At 45.2% G+C, this 21,105-nt stretch overlaps 7 protein-coding genes across 7 annotated transcripts; 6 read left to right on the top strand and 1 right to left on the bottom strand.

Moving 5' to 3' along the window:
- The first annotated feature begins 332 nt into the window (after window positions 1–332).
- Window positions 333–2,237, top strand: F4817DRAFT_349839 (FAD/NAD(P)-binding domain-containing protein). Its single transcript, XM_049304877.1, has one exon. The coding sequence runs from the start codon at window positions 372–374 to the stop codon at window positions 1,932–1,934; it is 1,563 nt and encodes a 520-aa protein (XP_049155140.1). The 5' UTR covers window positions 333–371; the 3' UTR covers window positions 1,935–2,237.
- On the bottom strand, window positions 2,238–3,594 carry F4817DRAFT_349838 (uncharacterized protein). Its single transcript, XM_049304876.1, has 4 exons — window positions 3,101–3,594; window positions 3,001–3,036; window positions 2,730–2,932; window positions 2,238–2,674 (listed from the first exon to the last, which is right to left on the bottom strand). Exons 1-4 carry the CDS (start codon window positions 3,387–3,389, stop codon window positions 2,615–2,617), a joined length of 588 nt encoding a protein of 195 aa, XP_049155139.1. The 5' UTR covers window positions 3,390–3,594; the 3' UTR covers window positions 2,238–2,614.
- Window positions 3,595–4,807: 1,213 nt separating this feature from the next.
- F4817DRAFT_349836 (DnaJ-domain-containing protein) lies at window positions 4,808–7,179 on the top strand. Its single transcript, XM_049304875.1, has 4 exons — window positions 4,808–5,216; window positions 5,287–5,345; window positions 5,411–6,493; window positions 6,550–7,179. The coding sequence occupies exons 1-4, from the start codon at window positions 5,168–5,170 to the stop codon at window positions 6,640–6,642; spliced, it is 1,284 nt and encodes a 427-aa protein (XP_049155138.1). The 5' UTR covers window positions 4,808–5,167; the 3' UTR covers window positions 6,643–7,179.
- Window positions 7,180–7,323: 144 nt separating this feature from the next.
- On the top strand, window positions 7,324–8,218 carry F4817DRAFT_349835 (60S ribosomal protein L32; the record flags this gene model as incomplete). Its single annotated transcript, XM_049304874.1, has 4 exons — window positions 7,324–7,517; window positions 7,598–7,637; window positions 7,757–7,881; window positions 8,001–8,218. Coding segments are annotated over exons 2-4 (340 nt in total), but the record flags the coding sequence as incomplete, so codon positions are not given.
- A 1,194-nt stretch (window positions 8,219–9,412) lies between these two features.
- F4817DRAFT_254428 (uncharacterized protein) lies at window positions 9,413–12,021 on the top strand. Its single transcript, XM_049299199.1, has one exon. It carries the CDS (start codon window positions 10,055–10,057, stop codon window positions 11,315–11,317), a length of 1,263 nt encoding a protein of 420 aa, XP_049155136.1. The 5' UTR covers window positions 9,413–10,054; the 3' UTR covers window positions 11,318–12,021.
- A 4,002-nt stretch (window positions 12,022–16,023) lies between these two features.
- Window positions 16,024–16,805, top strand: F4817DRAFT_319802 (uncharacterized protein; the record flags this gene model as incomplete). The annotated part of the gene is made up of 2 exons (XM_049301106.1): window positions 16,024–16,102; window positions 16,288–16,805. The coding sequence occupies 2 exons, from the start codon at window positions 16,024–16,026 to the stop codon at window positions 16,803–16,805; spliced, it is 597 nt and encodes a 198-aa protein (XP_049155135.1).
- Window positions 16,806–19,873: 3,068 nt separating this feature from the next.
- Window positions 19,874–20,387, top strand: F4817DRAFT_319801 (uncharacterized protein; the record flags this gene model as incomplete). Its single annotated transcript, XM_049301105.1, has 2 exons — window positions 19,874–20,015; window positions 20,083–20,387. 2 exons carry the CDS (start codon window positions 19,874–19,876, stop codon window positions 20,385–20,387), a joined length of 447 nt encoding a protein of 148 aa, XP_049155134.1.
- Between the last annotated feature and the right edge of the window lie 718 nt (window positions 20,388–21,105).

Genomic DNA, 21,105 nt, shown 5'->3' with positions numbered 1-21,105 from the left:
CCGGCCAGCCCGGCTTCATCGGTTAATGCAGGTACTAGCCTTAATAAGCCCGGCCAAACGGGATATTAAATTAGAATAGGTGGTTGAGTCAGGGGCGCTTTTTTAGCCTCACCCTCAGTAAGCTTTTTTAGCCTCACCCTCAGTAAGCTGGCGCTGTCGGCGAGGAATAAGAAAAGACTCAAAGTGGATTACATCGGCCCGTGTTATTTTCGTCACCTAAACGTCACTTTTACATTTTTTATATTTCCTATTTCCACATGCTTTCATCAGCAAATAATATCTTTTATAGGAGGCATCGAAGTTGTCGAGGTCATCGGATCCAAACTTGAACTAGAACAATTCTCTGCTATCTCGTGTATGGTTAACCCATCATGGCAACGAAACCTTCAATGAGTAATACCATTAGGGCAAGTCATCGTTTACTGACCAGAAGCTCAGTTGCGTTACCGAACCCTCCTAGAATCGACCATCTACAATACATTCCCCGTGGCTTACGGCAAGCCAGCACGACCACCCAAAATGGCCGTAAAAAGGAGAGAGTGGTGATTCTGGGTTCTGGATGGGCTGGCTATGGCTTCGCTCGCAGTCTCGACCCTAAGAAATATGAGCGTATCATGATTTCTCCTCGATCATACTTCGTCTTTACGCCTTTACTTGCAGGTACTGCGGTCGGCACTTTAGAATTCCGTGCTGTCGCAGAGCCTGTCAGGAGACTCGGTCTAGATCAGTTTCATCAGGGGTGGGCCGACGATATTGACTTTGCGCGTAAAGTTATCCGCGTAGAGGCTAATACATCAGACGATATCGCCTCGAGAACCCGCCTGGCTATTAAGCATCGTCCTGACAGCGCCGATAAAGGCGCCCTATTCGACGTCGAGTATGACAAACTAGTCATTGCCGTCGGTTCGTACAGTCAGACGTTCGGTATTGAGGGTGTGCGAGAGCACGCTAATTTCTTACGGGATATCGGCGACGCTAGGAAGATCCGGATGAAGGTGCTGCAGAACTTCGAAAAGGCGGCGCTCCCAATTACGTCCGACGAAGACCGGAAGAAGCTACTCCATTTCGCGATTGTAGGGGGCGGTCCGACCGGTATAGAGTATGCCGCCGAGCTACACGACTTAATACGAGACGACCTAACAAACACCTACCCGGATCTAATGAAATTCGTCAGTATTACTGTGTACGATGTGGCACCGAAAGTACTCCCGATGTTCGACAAGACCCTAGCCGACTATGCTATGGACCGGTTCAACCGCGAGGGTATCAAAGTGAAGACGGAACACCACTTGACACGCGTCCGGCCCGACGAGGACTGTGAGGGTTGTCTGAAACTAAAGATCAGGGAGTGCGGCGAAAAGGAGATCGGTGCTGGCATCGTGGTATGGAGCACGGGGCTGATGCAGAACCCACTCATCCAGAAATTGGAGAGCAAAGTCTTTAAAATGCCGGGTTCGGATGCTGATATGCAGCTGCAGAAGGACGCGAAGACGGGTGGTATTACTATAGATGCGAATCTCCGCGTGAATATGATTCCACATGCTGCCACATTGGAGTCGGTTCCTACTCAAGGGCAAAAGGCCACCCTATTACCTGACGTTTACGGTATTGGCGACTGTACGGTAATTCCAGGGATGAGTCTACCCGCTACGGCGCAAGTTGCTAGCCAGCAAGCAGCGCATCTCGCGAGGAGGTTGAACAAGGGCGACGTAGATCAGAAACCCTTCGAGTTCCGCAATTGGGGTACCATGACCTATCTCGGCAGCTGGACGGCTATTCACCAGAGCGGTGCCGACGAGTTAAAGGGCTGGATGGCCTGGGTCCTATGGCGTACCGCGTACCTGACACGAAGCATGAGCATTAGGAACAAGATCACGGTACCGTTTTATTGGGCTATGTCGTGGATATTCGGGCGGGATATTTCTAGGTTCTAGGAAACCTCTTGTGGAGACTGCCCCCCTTGATTCCTTTTTCTACTATATCATACACCCTTATCTCCCCTTGTAACAATAGCATAGAAACATTAGACTTGGGGAACGGATTTGTTCGGGACTAACATAGATCTTATGGGTTGTATAATACCAGGCTGTTACTAGTAGAATGCATATTTGGTCTAGATTGGGGCGGAGGGTTCTTGGGAAAAGCAGGTAACCGGCGAAACAACTAGATTCATTCAATATAGATCCATGACACATATTATACCACAACCGTTAAGAGACCTGATTTTAAGAGAAGATAGATATATGGAAGTAATGATCGACTACTTGATGAATACTTGAGGGAATATGAGGAAATGTACCACGAGAACTATCGAGGCATAATAGAAACGTGAAGTCATCCCAGTGCTTGGAGTTTTCTATATCTCCGTACAAATTCCGACTAGCTATCCAGATAAATCAGTTATAAGTAAGAAATTTCTGTCAGAAAGTACACCTCCCGACCCGGTCCCTTCATACCCGTAACAGATAGTCCAACTATTAGAATGAAATTCATCGTTTCAAAAGTATTAGCAGCATCCCTTCGACCACATTTTCCCACATACCTGCACATTGATATCGCTCGAGAATCCCATAATTTCAGTCCTCATCTGATTCTTCTTTCCTAAATCCCATCACTAGTAGTCTTTGGGCGAGCGCTTGATTCTAATTCGTGGTCGGTCAAGATCATCTGCGGCCTGCCTTAGACTATTAGCCTGTGAACTAAAGAACAGGGCAATGGTGGACTGTTACTGAACGCTTGGAATGTCCCGTCAATGGTGTTAGGGTGATGTTCTCCGGCATCGCGATTTTCATGGGGAAGAATTCGTCAAGTTCCTGGTGCATAATAACATCGGCATCATTCGGTTTTTCGAAGATATTACGATTGAGAGTGACAACGTCAATCGTGCCGTCGGCGGTGCCGTTAGGCTTGGTCACATTAAGTCCATCAAGCACTGCGGAAAGCCAGGTTAATAATTACTCTAATAGTCAAGGATGTGCTACAAGGCTGCGAGTTACTTACGATGGTACCAGGGGGAAGGTCCAGCAGTCCTACTAACTGGTCGCTCGTCTGTTAGCCGGTGATAAGAGACCACAGGGGACCAGCTATATAATTCACATACAAAGCAAGCACCACAGCACGTCAAGGAACTTAATAGAGAACCAACATATGGAAACTTTGCGACAACTGATGTAGCAGCCTCTAGAAGCATCTGCCACCGAAACAAGCCAGTATTCTTGCACGAACTCGGGGCTAAGCTTCTCTTTGATGAAGTTGAAGGCCTTTGTGAAATCAAATTCCGTGAAATTAAGGACGACGCTGGCAACGCCTGCTCGAGAAGCAGCCTGGCCTAGAGTCATGGCTTCTCTCGAATGGAACCAACCTGGAGAAGATAGGACCGAAGACTGCATCGTGTAGACTGCAGAGTTGAGTTCGATAAAAGCATGAGTGAAAGGAGAAATTCAGTAGGAGAAGCTTACGTCTGGAAAGTCGAATATAAAAGGTGCAAAAGACCCGGTCTACTATCCGAGGAAGATGCGTGAAAAGTAGTAGAGCAACCATGGCTAACCGTTCACTACGAAGCGTAATACAGACTTATTAGAAAAACATCGCCAGATCAGCTGGATGCATCATAACTACGTCAGCAGCTAGGTTCATAGACATATAATTACACTGATCCTACCGCGCAAGGAGAGCGTGAATTTTTCCGAGGGCTCGTGCTTCTGCTCCCTTCGTATAACCCTCAAGAATATGATACGATAGTCATCAGCTATTCGGCACATTACATCTTCATAACGGGGTTTCTTCAACATATGGTATTTCTATCATTTCAAATCATGGATAAATATTAATACCTAGCCAATATTATACTATATATGCCAGATGTACTATAAATCCTATGAAAGGCATCTTTTAGTAGTTTGGCTTTTCAACTGAGGAAATTGTAGATGAGCTTTTGGAGCGTAGCTATTGGGGATCGAATTCACAAACTCTAGATCCCGGATATCTGAAAAATTCACAATGCATGAGATAGTAGTTATCACCCTCGGGGAAGTCCTATTACGGCTGAGTTGTATGACCCCAATATAGAAAAGTAAAGTGATCGACTGAAGGATTAGGAGGGAGTAACCTAATTAGGGGATGTAACGAGAAAAGATTGATTATATAATACAGGCTGAAAGTCAACTGAGGCGGCTGGATGTGTGACGACTTCGCATAGACTTTTTTATTGGTTGCTTGTCTTGACTCAGGGGGTGGTTGTGCTGGGAGTTGGGTCGGCATTAGCCTTTATCTTGGCAGCTTAACTACCACTCGCTCGAACACATCTATTCCGTTGTAAAATGTATTCTATATTAAAGCCAATCGCGAGTAGCATTCGCGATAGATCTGGTGGTCGACCACGCGTACAAGAAATTCATAACAACATGAGTCGTGAACTTCTCAAGTCTTTATTTAGCTTTGTTCTAACTTAGTGGGTAGGCGCTATATTATCGGCCATCTTTGATTCGTTGGATTTTATTGGCGGGACGCGATAGAGGCGCAAAGTTTCAAAATCGTGCAGCTTTTGGTAATGACTAGCTGATGAACCGTTGAGGATATGTACCTTACCTATATTGATATTGTTTCCCAATCATAGGAACGTGACTGGGAAATTCGTGACTATTTTTACTCGTATGAGAAGTTACTTAATTCATGAAGCAAGGATCTTAATTATTAATGTATTATGCTCGGTATACCTTTCAAAGGACGGACTTACATAATATGCAAAATATTCTAGGGCGCTTAGAAATTACGTATGTAGTCCTGTACACAGGTACCTAGCCTAATAGGATGTGGGGGCGATATACATGTAGGTTTGTACGTACCTGCAGTTTACAACAACTCAGCCTTGTAAATTTCTTTCCTCGGAACAAAAACTTGTTGAATTCAAGGTTTCTTAGCAAATTTTAGGAATTCTTTTCTTTCAAGCTGCATCATACCTGTCAAGGATAAGTCACTGCGTATCAAGGTTAGGTACAACCATTTGCGCATCCACCTCTAGTGTCGTTATCCAAAGGGTCCAAGGTCTAAAAACTGCCCCGCCAAATATTTTCCTACTTCAAGAACCAACCCACTTTACCTCTACAGCCATAATCTCTGCAAAGAAAACACAAGGCTATCTGCTTCATTCCGACGACTACTTTTCACAATGGCGTCACCTGGTCCGGGTGCCGGTAGTGATGATATCGACTTGTACGGTAAGTTGTCCGCTTGCTTGTATCGCGACTTTACATCCGCAGAATTTGATTGCTGACTCAACAACCCCAGAGCTTCTCGGCGTTGACAAGACTGCAAGCCAAAATGACATAAAGAAGGCTTACCGAAAGGTGAGGAACCCCCGCGTCTGCCTTGATTTCGCGCGGAACATACTGACTGAATTGTCATATTCTAGCTCGCACTCCAACATCACCCCGATAAAGTTCCCGAAGACCAACGAGTAGAGTCTGAAGCCAAGTTCAAGTCGGTTACTCAAGCCTACGAGATTCTTCGAGATGAGGAAAAGCGTGCCTTCTACGACAAGCATGGCATGGCAGCCTTCGACCCATCAAGGGGAGGAGGCATGGGCGAAGAAGTAGATATCAACGATATACTTGCTCAAATGTTTGGCATGGGAGTGGGCGGTGGCATGGGAGGTCCCGGAGGAGGACCCAGAAGGCCCAGGCGCGGCGCTGACGAGGAGTCCAAGTACTCCGTCAGCCTGGAGGATCTCTACAAGGGCAAGACTGTCAAATTCGCAGCCAACAAGAACGTCATCTGCGGGACTTGCAAGGGAACCGGTGGCAAAGAGAAGGTGAAGCCCCAACAATGCGATCGCTGCAAGGGACATGGTATGGTAGAGGCATTCCGACAAGTCGGCCCTGGTCTGGTCACTCGTGAATCGGCCGTGTGTGATAGGTGTCAAGGCTCTGGCAACTACTTCAAAGAGAAAGATCGATGCAAGAAGTGCAAAGGCAAGCGGACCGTCCCGGAGACGAAGCCGCTAGAGATCTATATTCCTCGTGGCTCGCGCCAAGGGGAGCGCATCGTGCTGGAGGGCGAGGCTGACCAGAACCCCGACCAGACCCCTGGCAACCTCGTGTTTGTCCTCGACGAAGAACCCCACGAGGTATTCAACCGGATCGGTAACGATCTTTCTGCTGACATGGATATCACTGTTGCCGAGGCCCTATGTGGGTTTTCTCGTGTTGTGGTCCAACATCTTGATGGTCGAGGTATCCATATCAACCATCCTCGAGGAAAGGTCCTACACCCAGGACAGGTACTTAAGGTGCAAGGAGAAGGAATGCCGGTGAAACGGGGAGATGCCAAAGGTGATCTGTATCTTGTTGTTAAGATTCAGTTCCCCGAGGACGGATGGCTCAAGGATGATGCGGCCTACGAATCTCTTCAGAAGCTACTGCCTGGCCCGCCACCGGAGATCAAAGCTGATGAAATCGATGACGTTGCATACGAAGACGATGCGGATATTGATGAGGTATGTCATATTCCTTGCGTTACGGATAAGAGTAGAATATACTGACTTTGTATTAGATGGGTGCCAACTCTGGGGATCCGCGATTCGGAGATGGATGGGAAGATGACGATGACGAGGCCGGCGGACAAGCACAATGTGCCCAGCAGTAATGAATTATGAGACATGAGCTTCGATTAATAAAGAAGACTGGAAACAACGTGAAGGCGGGTCAGGGTTACGATGAGGCATAGGTATTCCTCCATCATTCGATTTATTTGTGTAACCGAGTTATGGAGAGGAGTGGAAATAGGATAGATGGCAGCAAGAAAGATCCTGGAAGGATTTCTTCCCTAGAAGGAGAATTAATGGCATTATCTCCTTTCGACATTTCCAATGGTAATTCTGAATTGGACCCCTCCGACTAGGTGGAGTTTCTTATTATTAGATAGTCTCCTACCTTAGATATTCAGTAGCTTGTATAGACCAGACATCCATCTCTGGGTGGTAAATTGCTATCGTGGTAATTTGCAGGCCCTGAAATGAAGGCAGTGTTATATTGAGAGATGATAAGACCTAAGTGAACTTGAGTTGAATTGAAGTGAAATATCGGTTAAATAGAATGGAATTAATTCCGTATCTAATGTAGGCTTGAGGCAGAGAGTTGGATCTCTTGAGAAATTACCTAAAGGTTGTGATGTACCTCTCTGGTCTAATTGGGTACTTGGGTACATAAACTTTGAGAGAGGTAGGTAAGCCACTTGGGGCTGAAAGTGGGTGAATGGTTCAGGTGGCTAGCGCTAGGGCCAAGCCGAACCAAAACTTTTCGACCCCACTGATTCTACACCAAAGCTGTGGGACTTTTCAATTATCCACACGTGATAAATTTCACCAACCCTAACAAAACCCTTAGCGCAAAATTCGGCTGTTGTGCCCATTGGAAACTTTCGGTCCCTCTACACGTAACGTACCTCAATTTTTGCGGTAGAGACCAGCAGCCCATCACCATACACCCACCCATCTCGACACCTACAGGAAATCAGTCAAGGTAAATAAACCTCTACTGCCATTGCGGCTACACTACTTTTTTGTCAAAGATAATTCTTAGCTAACAATTATTCCCTCAAGATGGTTGCCGCCAAGAAGCACGTCCCGATCGTCAAGAAGCGTACGTTCGACTCTTTCCCCGTCACCTTTCCTCGATTGATGCGATGCGCTCCGGTTGTGGATCGAGGCTATGGATGATGAAATAGTGAGGGAGAGATATTGACGGATTTTATTTTATAGGAACCAAGAGCTTCAACCGCCACCAGAGCGATCGGTTCAAATGTCTCTCCTCTAGCTGGCGCAAGCCTAAGGGTATTGACAACCGAGTCCGACGACGATTCCGTGGCAACACTGCCATGCCCTCGGTACGTGCGATTCCTTGTTTTAGATATTCGCCCTCGAAAATATCTCAAGCTATGAATATTTAGATGTGGTGATAATTAGGTGGGAGGAGTATTATGCTAATATAGATTTTGCGATATAGATCGGTTTCGGCTCCAACAAGAAGACCCGCCACCTCACACCCTCCGGCCACAAGGCCTTCCTCGTCAACAACATCAAGGATGTTGAGTTGCTCCTGATGCACAACCGCACCTTCGCCGCAGAGTACGTCCCTGAAAATTTGCATCGAAGGGTGGTTCCGACCCGGATACGACTAGGTTAACTAATAATATCATAGGATCGCCCACAACGTCTCGTCGAGAAAGCGAGTCGACATCATTGCCCGAGCGAAGCAATTGGGTGTCAAGGTCACCAACGCCAAGGCCAAGGTCACCACGGAAATTTAAGGCGCTGGCGGCTGATGAGGATGACTATGGAATTGGGGTCCGGTTTCTCGTTTTCGGCAGTACTTTGCATGCATGGGAAGGGTTTTGCGCTCTATGGTCTACGGACGGAACATTCGAGCTAGCATGTATTTCGTGCTAGGAAATACAACACGCCTTCTGCGATGACACGTATTTTGGCCTACTTTGACCGATTGCATCCTACGCGACTTCACCTGATCTACGGCGTTGGCCCAATCACGGCCTAACATTACCAGGTATTGACAGGGGCTACAAGTCATACCATGACACGTGTAGAGGCTTTATCTGGCATCACTGATTCGATGATGAACATCATATGAATAGGGCAAATATCATTTTCATATGTCGTGAGGCAGATCCCTAATTTACATGCGTTCACCCATGGAACTCTTGAACTTTGTGCTTGAGTAAGCCGATAATTTCTTCAACCCAATACTTTGACATCTACAAAATACAGTAGTGTCATTATTACGACAGTGGTATGTATTTCATCAAGCTTTTCTCCGGTCCTCCACTTCCCTGTTATCCTTAGATCGTAAACCATCATACGGGGCAGGTTAGGTTGATGATTGGGCTGGAAGGATCAAATCACATTGTTCCCCGGACTCTTTGCGCCTGCATTCTAGATATTTAGTTCAGGCTCAGGTACCACGGTGCCGGGGCGGCCTGAACAAGATTCCTGTAAGGGACGGTTGCTTGATACCATTGCTCAGAAGGGAGGTTACGTTTATATGCGAAGAAAACAGACAAGCTACACCTACACTACCACCCAGACAACCGTTTATCGGTTTACTATCGTCGGTTACCAACTCACCCAACAGGGACATCTTATCATCGATTATTTCCTCAATATCACTACCATTTGAATCCCATGCCTACCTCGTAGGACATACGGCACTTAAATACACAAGGGGTTCTGGGTATTATACTGGCATAAAGGGTTTCAGGCATCCACGTAAGACCTCTATTCTTCTATCAGTTCCTAAGTTTAGCCAAGCAATAAAGAGCACTTAAAGGGGCTTATATGGCCAGGTAAGGCTCAACTACTTCATACAATCTAGGTAGTGTCCTAAATCAACATCGGCTAACGGCTTTGTAGGAGGCAAATGTTAGTTATTAGGCATAACTACATAGACTTTGTTTGGTGCACAAGCCCCTTTCATGGCCTACCTTCTATATCACTCCTGAGACATATATAGGTCTTACCTTTAATGACCTTTCTCCAGTGTACTTTAATAATCATTCACTATGGACACCTTATCTACTGAGCACCATACGGTTCCGACAATTTTCTTATAGACCCAAGGTTGCCCCTTCAATATTCAGACATCCATACATCAGCTCTGGTCCTGACACATTCACACCTATCCTGCTATCTGGAGTCAATAGTTTCACTAAGCTAAACAGTCCGATGTTAATGTTTGCGTCGACCGTGTCTTGTCAAGTTCAACCTAATCATACTATTAGACACTGTCATATTAACTTCAGAGGCGAAAACTAGCATCCCAAATCACTATTTAGCCCATTTTACGTCTTCTCTCTCGCCACATCAATTCTCAACTCTCTCGACTATTGTGACCTGAAGACACAAAGAAGACTCGATTCTCGCAGGGGTTCTTTTAGCCTACTATCATCATCTATACAAGAACATCTTTGCTTATCGACCCTATCTTTGCCTTGCAAGCTACGACACGGGAAATTACGTGAATTCTCACTCCCTATTTGCTTCAATATGGCTATTCACCACGGTCGCGTCGCCTGCAAGGCAACACCATCCCGATCTGTTGCTGTCGTAGTAGCCTCCTATGGAAGCGATGGTCAACTACGAACCACCATCATATCTGGTATTAGCCAGCAGCGCTCTTTGGATCTCGACGTTCCCGACGAAGGAGTCTATATCATCTACCAAGACCGAGCTATCCAGATTGCTGCTCCGCCTTGCGACAAAAGGAAATGCAATGCATCTCACATCTGCCGTTGTGACACACCTCAGTTCTCTGTTAAGGGATCTCTATTTAGCCGCCACAGCATCAAACGAAGAGTAGTGGCCTGGCCGGTGTGGAAGCCCTGTCTATGCTGTTTGCTGAATTGGCTTCGCCTCTACCAAGCTGCCGAAGCAGTAAACCGACACAACCTACAATTCCTTCGACACCCAAGAACCCTTACGTGGACTAGCTTATATGGCCACCAGGCTTTCCACTACGATGCCGAGCTAGAGGAGAGATCTGTTCGGTCCAACTATAATGGGACCTCCAACAGACCTACTAACCCAAAGTCATACTGCCCGCCCCGTGTGTTTGAATGGATGAAAGAGACGTGGAGTGAATTTGTAGACAGCGGATGTTGTAAACCTCGTTCTATTACAACTCTATCGGACAACGAAGACGGTACCTACAACGAAAGTGTCTTCACCAAAGAACAAGATGGTTCAGAGACCGACTCAGATTGGGATGACCTCGATATGCCCTGTGTACCTTCTAGCACATCCGATAACACGTCGAATGAAGACTACGATCTCATCGATGATCTTATCGAGAAGGAATTTCCAATGTTGCGGAAGAGCGACACAACTATCTCAACAAAGGGAGATCTGCCTTATTCATCAAAAAAGGACAACGGCCCTGACGAAGAGAGAGATGATCCAGCACCTGTCGTTATTCCACCGAAGAACATGACAATGGCGCGAGGCTTTGTGGCAGCAACAGGGTTAGGGAAGCCAAGCCCAGCACAACTAGGCAATGATAGCTCGGTGTCAATCATCGACTCCAAGTGTACAAAGCCACAGACAGGTGCTCTGGGTACCAAACGGTCTTATTCAACTATTGTAGAGTCGGACCAACGCAGCCCAACCCCCGCAGAGGACCTGTCTCGTATAAAGCAGCGAAAACGAGAAATCGCCAAACCATCTATCAGAAGCCGCCACCGCTATAGCCCTGTGATTCACCAATCCTTCCCACACCTCAAGCGCATTCCACAGAGGATCCTTGTTACTTAACCCTAAAGGGGCTGGCGGTTCTATGGCGAAGGGGAAATTGAACCATATTTATTTGCTGTACTAGTATTAATTACGGTTATCATACCAGATTGCAAAAGCATCTTAACGGGCAAAAGAGCCAATAACCATCATTCGTTTGGAATTCCACTACTTTTCCCTGGTTCTATGTGGTGTTAATCAACCATTAGGAGGTTTTTGGATAATGGGCGCGGCTATCCCCGGCTTTCCCCGGCTCTCCTGAGTTAGCTACAGGCGAACAGAGAGTACTCTACAATAACATGGTAATGACACCTGCGCACAACGTATGGGTGTCTAGTCTGCATACATCAAGACATCTACTTGAATATCATAAGAAGGGTCTTGGGGTTGTTTACAGTAACTACTATCGATAATGTAATGTAACCTGATTCTCCCTGATTCTCCCTGAACCTAGGATCAAAGCGCTAACCCCCTTGTAGCAGTAACTCCCTACAGGAGATAGCAGAGAATATTAGGGGACTTGGGTCAGCGAGGACGGAGGTTTCAGGGGAAGTTTTATTATTAGGATACTAGCGTAAACATGGACACGTGGGTTGAGAGCAAATCTCAAGCATATGGGACTTTCATTTGTTGTAGCCCGTTAGTATATGTATTACATGACAGGCAGGAACTCTTGTCCCCAGTACAGTATGGAGATCAATAACTAAACTATTCTATTTACCGTATCGTAATTGCCTTGTTCACAAGTGAGAAATACGTAGACAAGCTAAGGCTAAAGGCCATAGGCAATGATAGACTGGAAAGCGCGACAATTTTCTGAGTACCTCGCTACTCTTGCCTTGCCTTAGAGCCGTGAATGGTGTTAACACTGAGTCACGGCTCACAAGATATGGACAATGTGCCTGAGACGGAAAGCGCCAAGTGCTAAAGGGGTCATGAAGCAACTTAGGACAAAGCTGTTAGGGGTTGTTAGGGGTTGTCTAGGGCAGTAGAACCGTAAACTACAGACTTGTGATATTCCTTGCCTATTAATGTAGCCAGTAGTCACGGCAAGAGCGAAGTCCTTGTCTTTGTATCCCCTTAGGTACTGTAGTACTTTTAGGTACGTATTGTCACTGTATGTAGGTTGTCTTCCTCTTCCAGTCGTTGTTGCTTCTTGTAAGGTGCTTACTTGGGAATGGGACGTGCATATACCCAGGTACACTGGTTCAAGATACTTGCCGGCACCTGTCAGACGCCGATATTATTGGCTGAAGATATGAACTGCCGTTTTCGCCTCAGGTGGAAGTCATCTCGTGGTGGTCCGAGCAGATGTACATACAGATATACTTGAACTAGCGCCAATGTGTGCCTTCTATTTACCATAAAATAGCGCGAGATCCGTGCATTTGTACCTACGATAGCCTCAAAAACGAGCAGGAGCGACAAAGTAGATCGTCGAGTCACCTAGTAACCACGCCTAGAATACTGCCGATCTGGGCAAGACACCGCCTCTGGAAATATCTTTTTTTTCTTATAAATAACTGGGCCCCCCTCCCCCCTCCCCCAGTTTGTTCTCTTTCTGTTCCATCATTCACACTCATCAACAACTTCAACACTCTTACTTTAATAACAACTAACAACCTTAAACTAACACCTATACCTACCTACCTAACTTAACATACACTTCGAGGATCGACATGCCCTATGAAGATTTTGCGTATGATGTACACTTACAACAAGCGATACAACAACATATACTTCATAATACAAACAATGAAGTCATCTAACTACCCCTAAAGTAATGGGGATTAAGGGTACGTTCATGCTTATTGACAAGGCAGTTTCCCTTTTCCACTATTATCTTCAACTCACCTTACTAAGATACTACCCAGCCCTCCAATCCAGTTTTTGTTTCTCAACAAACACGACTGGTGTGGGATAGCTAACGAGGCCCCGGACAAACCTACTACGAATGGGCCGGGCTTTAATATTCCGAGTAACCTAAACAACACCTTTCTCTTCCCCAGAGTACATGATAGAGTACATGATCACACAGGTGGAGATTTCTAATAAGTTTATTATAAACGGTATGTCTAAGTTTACTCTCCTCACTTATGGTCCTTTAGCCATCTTCCAAGTATTTCCCAGAGCTCTTCTGTGACTCATTTATCCTTTGAGGTCTTGACCAGAAACTTTCATTATCCCTTGCTTTTTTATCTCCTGTCTTAGTTGGAGTCCTGAACTAAACTTCATGTTAGGAACTACCTAATTATGATTTCCCTCTAAAATCGTGGTCCTATTTCAACAACAAGCACCACTATTATACGATTGTGCGATCGGCCACAGAAGGCCTCCCGTCATAAGTCTCGTCCAGCGACAGCACCGGTGCTAATACTCATCCCTAACCTAAACTAACAATTATTATCATCGGCGGGACCTTGTCGCCAACCCTGTTGCCGACTGGCCCAGCTGAGGGCTATTCCAGCCCCTGGAGTGGTAAGTACATTATAGCCACAGATTGTATATAAAAAGCGGAAAACTAATTTGAATAACCGTATTTAGATGCCATGGAGCTGTCCAGTCTGCGGCTCCGGCACGCCGCTCTGGCGTCGCCATTTGGCGTCGCACGTTACCGCGTGTGGGTGGCCAGGCTGTGGCCTGGTAGGCTTCGCCAACCTAAAGGAGGTGGCGGTACACATAAACGGTGTACACGGCCGAGGCGACTGGATATGCCCGGTATATAAAACTTCTTCACTTTCTGTCTTATCTCTTATCTCCCCTTTGGTGAGAGGTTATGCTAATTCTTCTATTTATAATTCAGGTGTACAACATCAACTATAATGAGTACTAAATATATAAATACCCTACAAGGCGGATCTCGTGCCTACTTACTACCAACATTTATATGCTCTTATGCCACCTTTAAGTTTAGTGAGAGGCAAATCGTTGTAAGTATTCTCCATCTCGTCTGGTTCCACTCCTTTCTAACTCATAATCAGGCCTATATTTCCACTCCTTTCTAACTCATAATCCGGCCTCTACTAACATTTCCCTTACCTAAGGATGAAGGAACCTAAATGAGCATAATCGATATAGGACCTGGAGATCCCCTACACTGGTTACAGTCATGTATAAACGCGCCATGCACACTGTGCCATTAACTCTATACAAAATCCTCTATGATAGACTTAATAATAGATATTCCAAATGTTTTTACTATCCCTACTATTCTAGATATAGGTTTATAGCTTTTTATGCAATGGTAGAATCTTTAAAATTTCTTTTTCTTAAATACGCATAGTTGGGACAAATCCAGACACCCATCAAAGTGCTGCCCCATACAAATAATGAATGTAATATGATCGAACTAAATCTATTGAAATAAGCTGCAATGTAAATAGGTGACATGACAAAAAAAATAGTACCTATGTACCTTCTGTTGTTGTACATCTCTAGCCTTTGTTGAATCTATCCATTTTTGAGATTACTTCTTCTATTTTCCTAGTCTCCATCTTCGAGAACCTTTAATTCATTACATTCTCAACATATATAAGTATTATATACGGGCTGATTAGCTAGAGATGGAACTGGAATATATAAACTCGAACCTTTAAATGCTATAGGGTTGAGCATCACTATCGAGGAACAATAGGGGTATTTAAAAGGGATGGTTACCAGACAGTAAGTTTATATAGGTAAATAAGGCATCCCACCCCTTACCATTGGGAGGTACGTGGGTCAAAATGATTGTCATTACGCTTATAAACTGGAGATTAGATAGACCCTTGTCGCCTTGCTTTATGCCTCCTTATGCGACATGACCTCTTTGGCACTTTACAGTAGGGACTTGGCTATTTGCGTAGTGAATAGTAGTAAAGATATGTTTTAGGTAGTCAGATAATTACAATACGTCATAGTTTCTAACCCTTGGTAATCACAAGGCGACACGATCACGCCTAGTATGGTTGAGCATAGACGAACAATATCGGGGATTGATAGCAAATAAGAAGAAATAGCAGAGAGGGGGGAATATAAAAATAGCGGCTTGTGGTTAGTCTAAGGAAGGGGTTTCGTTACATTAGATATATAAACTTCTCTTACACAAATACACTGTTCTACCCTCTTATATATTCCTGTAGGATGTTCCAAAGTATTCAAAGGGGTACTGATATATGATAAACTCCTCAAGATCTGGCTTAACCTTTTTAGAATTGTTGTAGGGACAGCTTATTTGGCATGATACCTAGGGAAAGCGCCAACAAAATCAGGGTATGGACCTATATTAAACCACCTGCTTTGGCATCTTGTGTTATTGCCATCGAGAGATCGGGGCTGTTAGTAAAGCATGCAGCATTGGTAGGTACCTTTTGTTGACACCTGTTTCGCCTTTCTTAAGGTGAATGCTTTTGTTTCCCTGCGTAAGGGATAAATTATGCTTGACCAGCTGGGCACATTACTGCCGTACCTGGCTTCGACGCCTGTTGGTGACGTGGTTGATCCGCCGTTGTTGTTACCAAGTTACGTGTTCTTAGGCAAACATTTTCGACCCCCCCCAAAATATTACTCTCAGCCGCTCTCGACACCACCGCCGCCGACCCCCTTTGAACTTGCAATGTTTACCACGTATTGCCGTTATTTATTCCCATCACTTTCGTTGCTGACCATCAACGTGATTGTTCCTAATTCATAGCCTACAGCCAACATCGTACAAGGTAGAAGAGACCTAAACGGCAAGACACCACAAAATGTCTTATTACTACCACGCGCCTACCCAGATTTACTATTACGAAAATGGCTTTATCCAGACCGCCGGGGGAATAATTTGTATGTGTGAGCCTTTTTTACGATGATGATTCTCTTTTAGCCATTATAATTACGAAGGTGTCTCTTAGAGGCAACTTACGCGTTGCTTTGCGTGAATATCGGTTAGGAGATACTATGGCGCTTCTGTTTCCTATTCTACGCTTTTATTTGCTTTTGTCCTATAATTAACACCATACATTTATTAGACGGTCCCGGCATTGCTCCCCCCAATATCCAGCCTATCAACCCGGCCTTCTTCGCAGCAGCTCAGCAGCAAGCTGTTCGGACTCAACAGCAAGCTGTCCAGGCTCTCCAGGCTCACCAGGATCACCAGGACTACCAGGATTACCAGGATTACCAGGATTACCAACATGCACAAGGCGACCTAGGGTTCACGTGTACTAATTGTGGCAATATCTACGTATCCAAGCACGGTCTAGTCCAACACATCATGTCTACTCACATTGGAACCGTATGTTTCTGGCCGGGTTGCACTACGACTGTTGCAACTGAGAAGGATCTTCTAGACCACATGAAGCTCAGCCACAAGCCCATTAAGCTCGGAGATGCATCGTACCAGTGTGCTTGGCCTGGCAGGGGAAATAATGCGCAACCGTGTACTGGAACCTTCACATCCGCGTATTCTGCTTTACGATGCTCGCGCTTTCATCAGTACTGCGCCATGGAGCGGCATGAGGCGGCTACTACACAATCCCCTATCTGAGGTAAGTTACCTATCCTTCTTTTCCTTAACTGTATGAGTGGCTATTGAATACTAACTTGGCCCAAGGATATAGCCAACCATGAAGTTGATGAGGATGACAAAGAAGAGGAGGGCACGAGGAGGGACGAGGAGGAGTCAATGTGTCAAAGCATCATTGCTATGAAAGAGGGAGATCACTGTCCACTGGACAGTTAGCACGATCCGCCTGCTATATCTACTTTTGCTGTTATCACTGGCTCTACATTCTATGAATTTTCCTTTTCCGAAGATTAATTGTGGATGAGAGGCCATCATCTTGTAGTTAGCAACTAGTAATAGTTGAATCTTCCCTTCTTTATGTGGCTATTTGGCCAACAGTGGGCACTTGCTAGGCGCCACCATTACTCCATACGTAAAATTAGACATTCTTCTCTCTTCACAACAACTAACTAAAATATCTTTAAAGTGAAAGTAACAGGGTCATATTCCAAGCCCATACCGTAGAGACTGTGCTAAGCGTATTGTCTCCCAGAGACTTTGTGATGTAGACAGGACATGGCCCGTCTCGGCTGTCTCTAATCAGTGAGACTTGATATTAGTACCTACATACCTAAGGTACTTGACTCAAGATACAACCAATATACTTAGATACAGGAGAAGCCCGTGCATTGACACACCTTCCCGAGCATCGTACTTTCTAGATTTAAATTTTCATGGCGGTGAAGTATCCTAAGGAAACCGCGTTTTGTATGTGACTCAGTACCTACCCCTATTTTTACCCAGCAACGACTACCGGACCGATAGAAGATGTAGAATACCTAGCTGTATTCCGCGCTAGTTGACCGACAAGTTTTGCCTGGCAGAAATACTTCCCGGTGTATAAAAGAACGCGCCCATCTCGCGCCCTTCACAATTTTCTTCCAACTTCTTTCTAACTCCTAAACTCTTAACTACTACTAACTTCTAATAACAACACAATACCTATCTACCTATTCATCTAACCGCCACAATCCCCCTCTCGTTTAACTCAACCTTTCTTCAGCAAAGGTCTAGGTAAAAGAGATGAGGATATAGGTTTGATAACTTAACAACAATTCATAACACCAGAGGTATGTTCAAACTCTCTTACCACCCCCCTTTGCTTTCTGCACTACATCTTCATGCAGTACACAAGGCTAGAGATCATAGCGATCTTGGTTGTCTTGTTGTGCTTCTTTAGCAAGCTTTGGTGAAATCCCCTTTTACATATACAAACACCCTCTCTTTCACACCAGCACTCATATCTACACTTTTCGCATTCTATCTACCTCTCCTTGAACATCATCACCTCTTTCTATCCTTTCGCAACTTCCTTTTCATATCCTCCACATCACATTTCTTCCCATTGCTGTTGCTCTGCTACCACTACCCCGCAACGCGATATACACCGCCTTAGGTGGGCAAGACAACCTCAGGATTTTAGTCTATTTCAAGGCGCACGTCCCTTCGTTCTTTCCCATCCCTAAAACTTACATTAGGTACTCAAACATATCTTGGACTGAAAGATGGCTAATTGAAAGATTCATAGATCCTATCCCCAGGACTCAACACATACCCCTAACCTAACATACACTCCAACTCCAACTCACCTATCTACCTAACCTCCCTAACCTCTCCTATCTGCCTAATCTACCTAATCTACCTAATCCAACTTATACATTATTCCCTAAGGTATGTTACTATCCTCTCTTTAGAATCTTGTCTACTTGGCGCATACTTTCTTCTTCACCTTGCTGTCTCTCTTCACAAGCATCTTGCGACGCGACACAACGCGTCTGGTCTGCCCCCTCAAACAACTCACTTCCTATCCCTTGCAAACACTTTTCATCATTTCATCTTTACATCACTTCCACCTTTATTCTTTCAACTTATCATTCCCAATGCATGAAAAGAATCTATGGCACTAACCTACATTTCATCTTAGTAACTTAAATAAGGCGTAAGTCAAGACAACCTTACTGGGGTCGCTATGGTTAGTTGAACAGGACACTTACTGACAAGCCATATCCTTTAGATTGAGGCGGTGGAAACTGCCTGCCAAGAGAAGTTGAAGGGTTACCTGAGGGAGATGGTAACATCAATGCAGAGGATGAAGTGCAACGGGCAGGTGCCTATGCTGGACGCAATCTGCGATGACGCCGGGATTAAGCTGTCGTCCAACACACCATCCCTGCTCCGCCTGCAGGTGTGGAAATGGCTACCTATTAGTTGTCCAAGGTGCTAGTCATCTTCCAATTAATTCACGGCTGGTGCCATGTTATAACTACTTCAGGTATGATATGTCTTTTCCTACATGTTATTATACATCAGGCCGGACCGACTCATTACCCCATCTTGAATATATCCTAGGTTACTAACTTCATATTTTTAGATGGCAATATCCGACTACAACCTTTCAACATCCATCAACCCAATATCCTTTGCCATACCATGGATGTGGTTTTAAGTATTAATCCATACAAGTTCACATAGCTGGAGAGGGGTGCTAACACTTTTCCTTAACAGGACCATGTTCCTTAATAGAACTATGCCTTAGCAAACAAGTCTTAACGCCCATTGGAAGCTAAATTTCCAATGCTGAACCTTTACCAAAACATGGAAAGGAACTCACCTCTCCAACATCTTTCGCGTCGGCGCCTTGCCCCCCCCCCCCCAATAACACTGGACAATCAACATGCTGCCGGTCTCTATTTTCCGTCTTCAACTTATAACTAAAACCCCTGACGCCATCATCAAGCAGCCGCATAACTAACATAAATATTCATAAATATTTACTTGGTTGGAATAAGCCTTATGGTAAACTTGAGACTACAGGTAAGTTGAACATCAACCTGAGCAATTTAGTACTGACTAATTTCTATTAGAACTATAATAGTATTGCGGCACAAATAACAGCTTATGGATCTACTCTAGACGCGTGTGGTAATTCTTTCTACAACGCCCTTAGCAGTCGGAACATCCTATTCAATGTAAGTTGCCCTTTCCACCCCGAGCTGAGACATCAATTCGAATGGATTACAATCTGACTAGGTATAGCTCTTCAACACAAGATGTCCCGTTGTGTAGAATTCCCCAAATACCTCTGGGACGGATTCAGACACTTGGCATTAGCGTCAATTGTTGTGCTCGAACGACTATTGTGGTCTTGGTGCGCAAGAACGGGCACTATCACCAGTCCAGGAATGCCATCACGTAAGTCTTCGTTCCCCTTACCTACCTGTTAAGAGAAGTCCTATTGTTAACGATTTTATTTTAATAGCTGAACCGCCCAGCGAATGGGCGTCAACTCCTCGGGAGCCTTCGACAATTGCCTGGAGAAGCGCGGCATTATCCCTAGAGGGGTTCTTCGAAAACTCCATTCACCACCCACCACGCGCAATTTCAGAAGCCGTACTGACGTCAGCCCTCGAATTATGGCTAGGGTCTCTAATATCATCGGCTCTAAAATATAAAAGCCAACAGCTAAGAGGACGAGAACAATACTTTCCCCTTGGTCTCGAAACAGAAGGGCCCGATTCATGGGTGGGATGCCAAATAAAGGCCGAAACTACGGTGCTGCTATGAAGAATGAGAAACGAAATGTTCGCTCTCGCCTCTTGAAGAAGCATCGAATGAGGGATCACAACGAACAGTCTAATTCTATCATAACCCTAAAGCCAGGAATCAAAATGGCCGCCAAGGAAATCAACAATCCCCCATACTTATACTCTTCAATCAACTCTATCACTACCCATACAACGCGGGGCTAGGTCGGCATACTACAGAACGCCTAAATAATAACTAAGCTAAATATTACTTCTTATATATCAAAGAAGCATAGTGCCCAATCGGCATATGCGAAGAACCAGGTCAAGACCGATGTTTGGCCCTGCCCAGGGGAGTGTGGAATGGAATATAAAAATTTTCATTCCATGCTTTGCCACATACATGTGGCCCAGAAGTTCACTGGAGAGGCGGCTGGGCTAAAAGAAAAGTCCAAGGAATATATATTACTCTAATGGTCAATATTGGTCTTTTAAAGCCGCTACACACACATTGCGAACACGCATATTGCCAGCACGCATGCGCATATTGCCAGCACGCATGCGCATATTGCCAGCACGCATGCGCATATTGCCAGCACCCATGGATGAAAGACTGGAGAGTACGATATCACAGTTTTTATTCCATGCTTCGCCACATGCGTGTGGTCCATGACTTCTTTGGAAAGTCGGCTGGGCTAAAGGAAGATCCAAGAATCTACGACATTCCATAACTTAGAATGTCGACGCAAACACTCTAA

The sequence above is a fragment of the Daldinia loculata genome, assembly GCF_022478755.1.
Source record: "Daldinia loculata strain CBS 113971 unplaced genomic scaffold F4817scaffold_67, whole genome shotgun sequence".
Lineage (NCBI taxonomy): Eukaryota > Fungi > Ascomycota > Sordariomycetes > Xylariales > Hypoxylaceae > Daldinia > Daldinia loculata.
Note: the sequence above shows the minus strand (reverse complement) of the source record. Positions and strands in the feature narration are given on the sequence as shown.

Bases quoted from the DNA above. Each gene is read 5' to 3' on its own strand.
- F4817DRAFT_349838 (XM_049304876.1), bottom strand. From the start codon at position 3,389: ATGCAGTCTTCGGTCCTATCTTCTCCAGGTTGGTTCCATTCGAGAGAA. The intron at 3,037-3,100 runs GTATGTGAATTA...ACGAGCGACCAG, and splicing joins CGTGCTGTGGTGCTTGCTTT to TTAGTAGGACTGCTGGACCT. The intron at 2,933-3,000 runs GTAAGTAACTCG...GGCTTTCCGCAG, and splicing joins ACCTTCCCCCTGGTACCATC to TGCTTGATGGACTTAATGTG.
- F4817DRAFT_349839 (XM_049304877.1), top strand. From the start codon at position 372: ATGGCAACGAAACCTTCAATGAGTAATACCATTAGGGCAAGTCATCGT.
- F4817DRAFT_349836 (XM_049304875.1), top strand. From the start codon at position 5,168: ATGGCGTCACCTGGTCCGGGTGCCGGTAGTGATGATATCGACTTGTAC. The intron at 5,346-5,410 runs GTGAGGAACCCC...GTCATATTCTAG, and splicing joins TAAAGAAGGCTTACCGAAAG to CTCGCACTCCAACATCACCC. The intron at 6,494-6,549 runs GTATGTCATATT...ACTTTGTATTAG, and splicing joins ACGATGCGGATATTGATGAG to ATGGGTGCCAACTCTGGGGA.
- F4817DRAFT_254428 (XM_049299199.1), top strand. From the start codon at position 10,055: ATGGCTATTCACCACGGTCGCGTCGCCTGCAAGGCAACACCATCCCGA.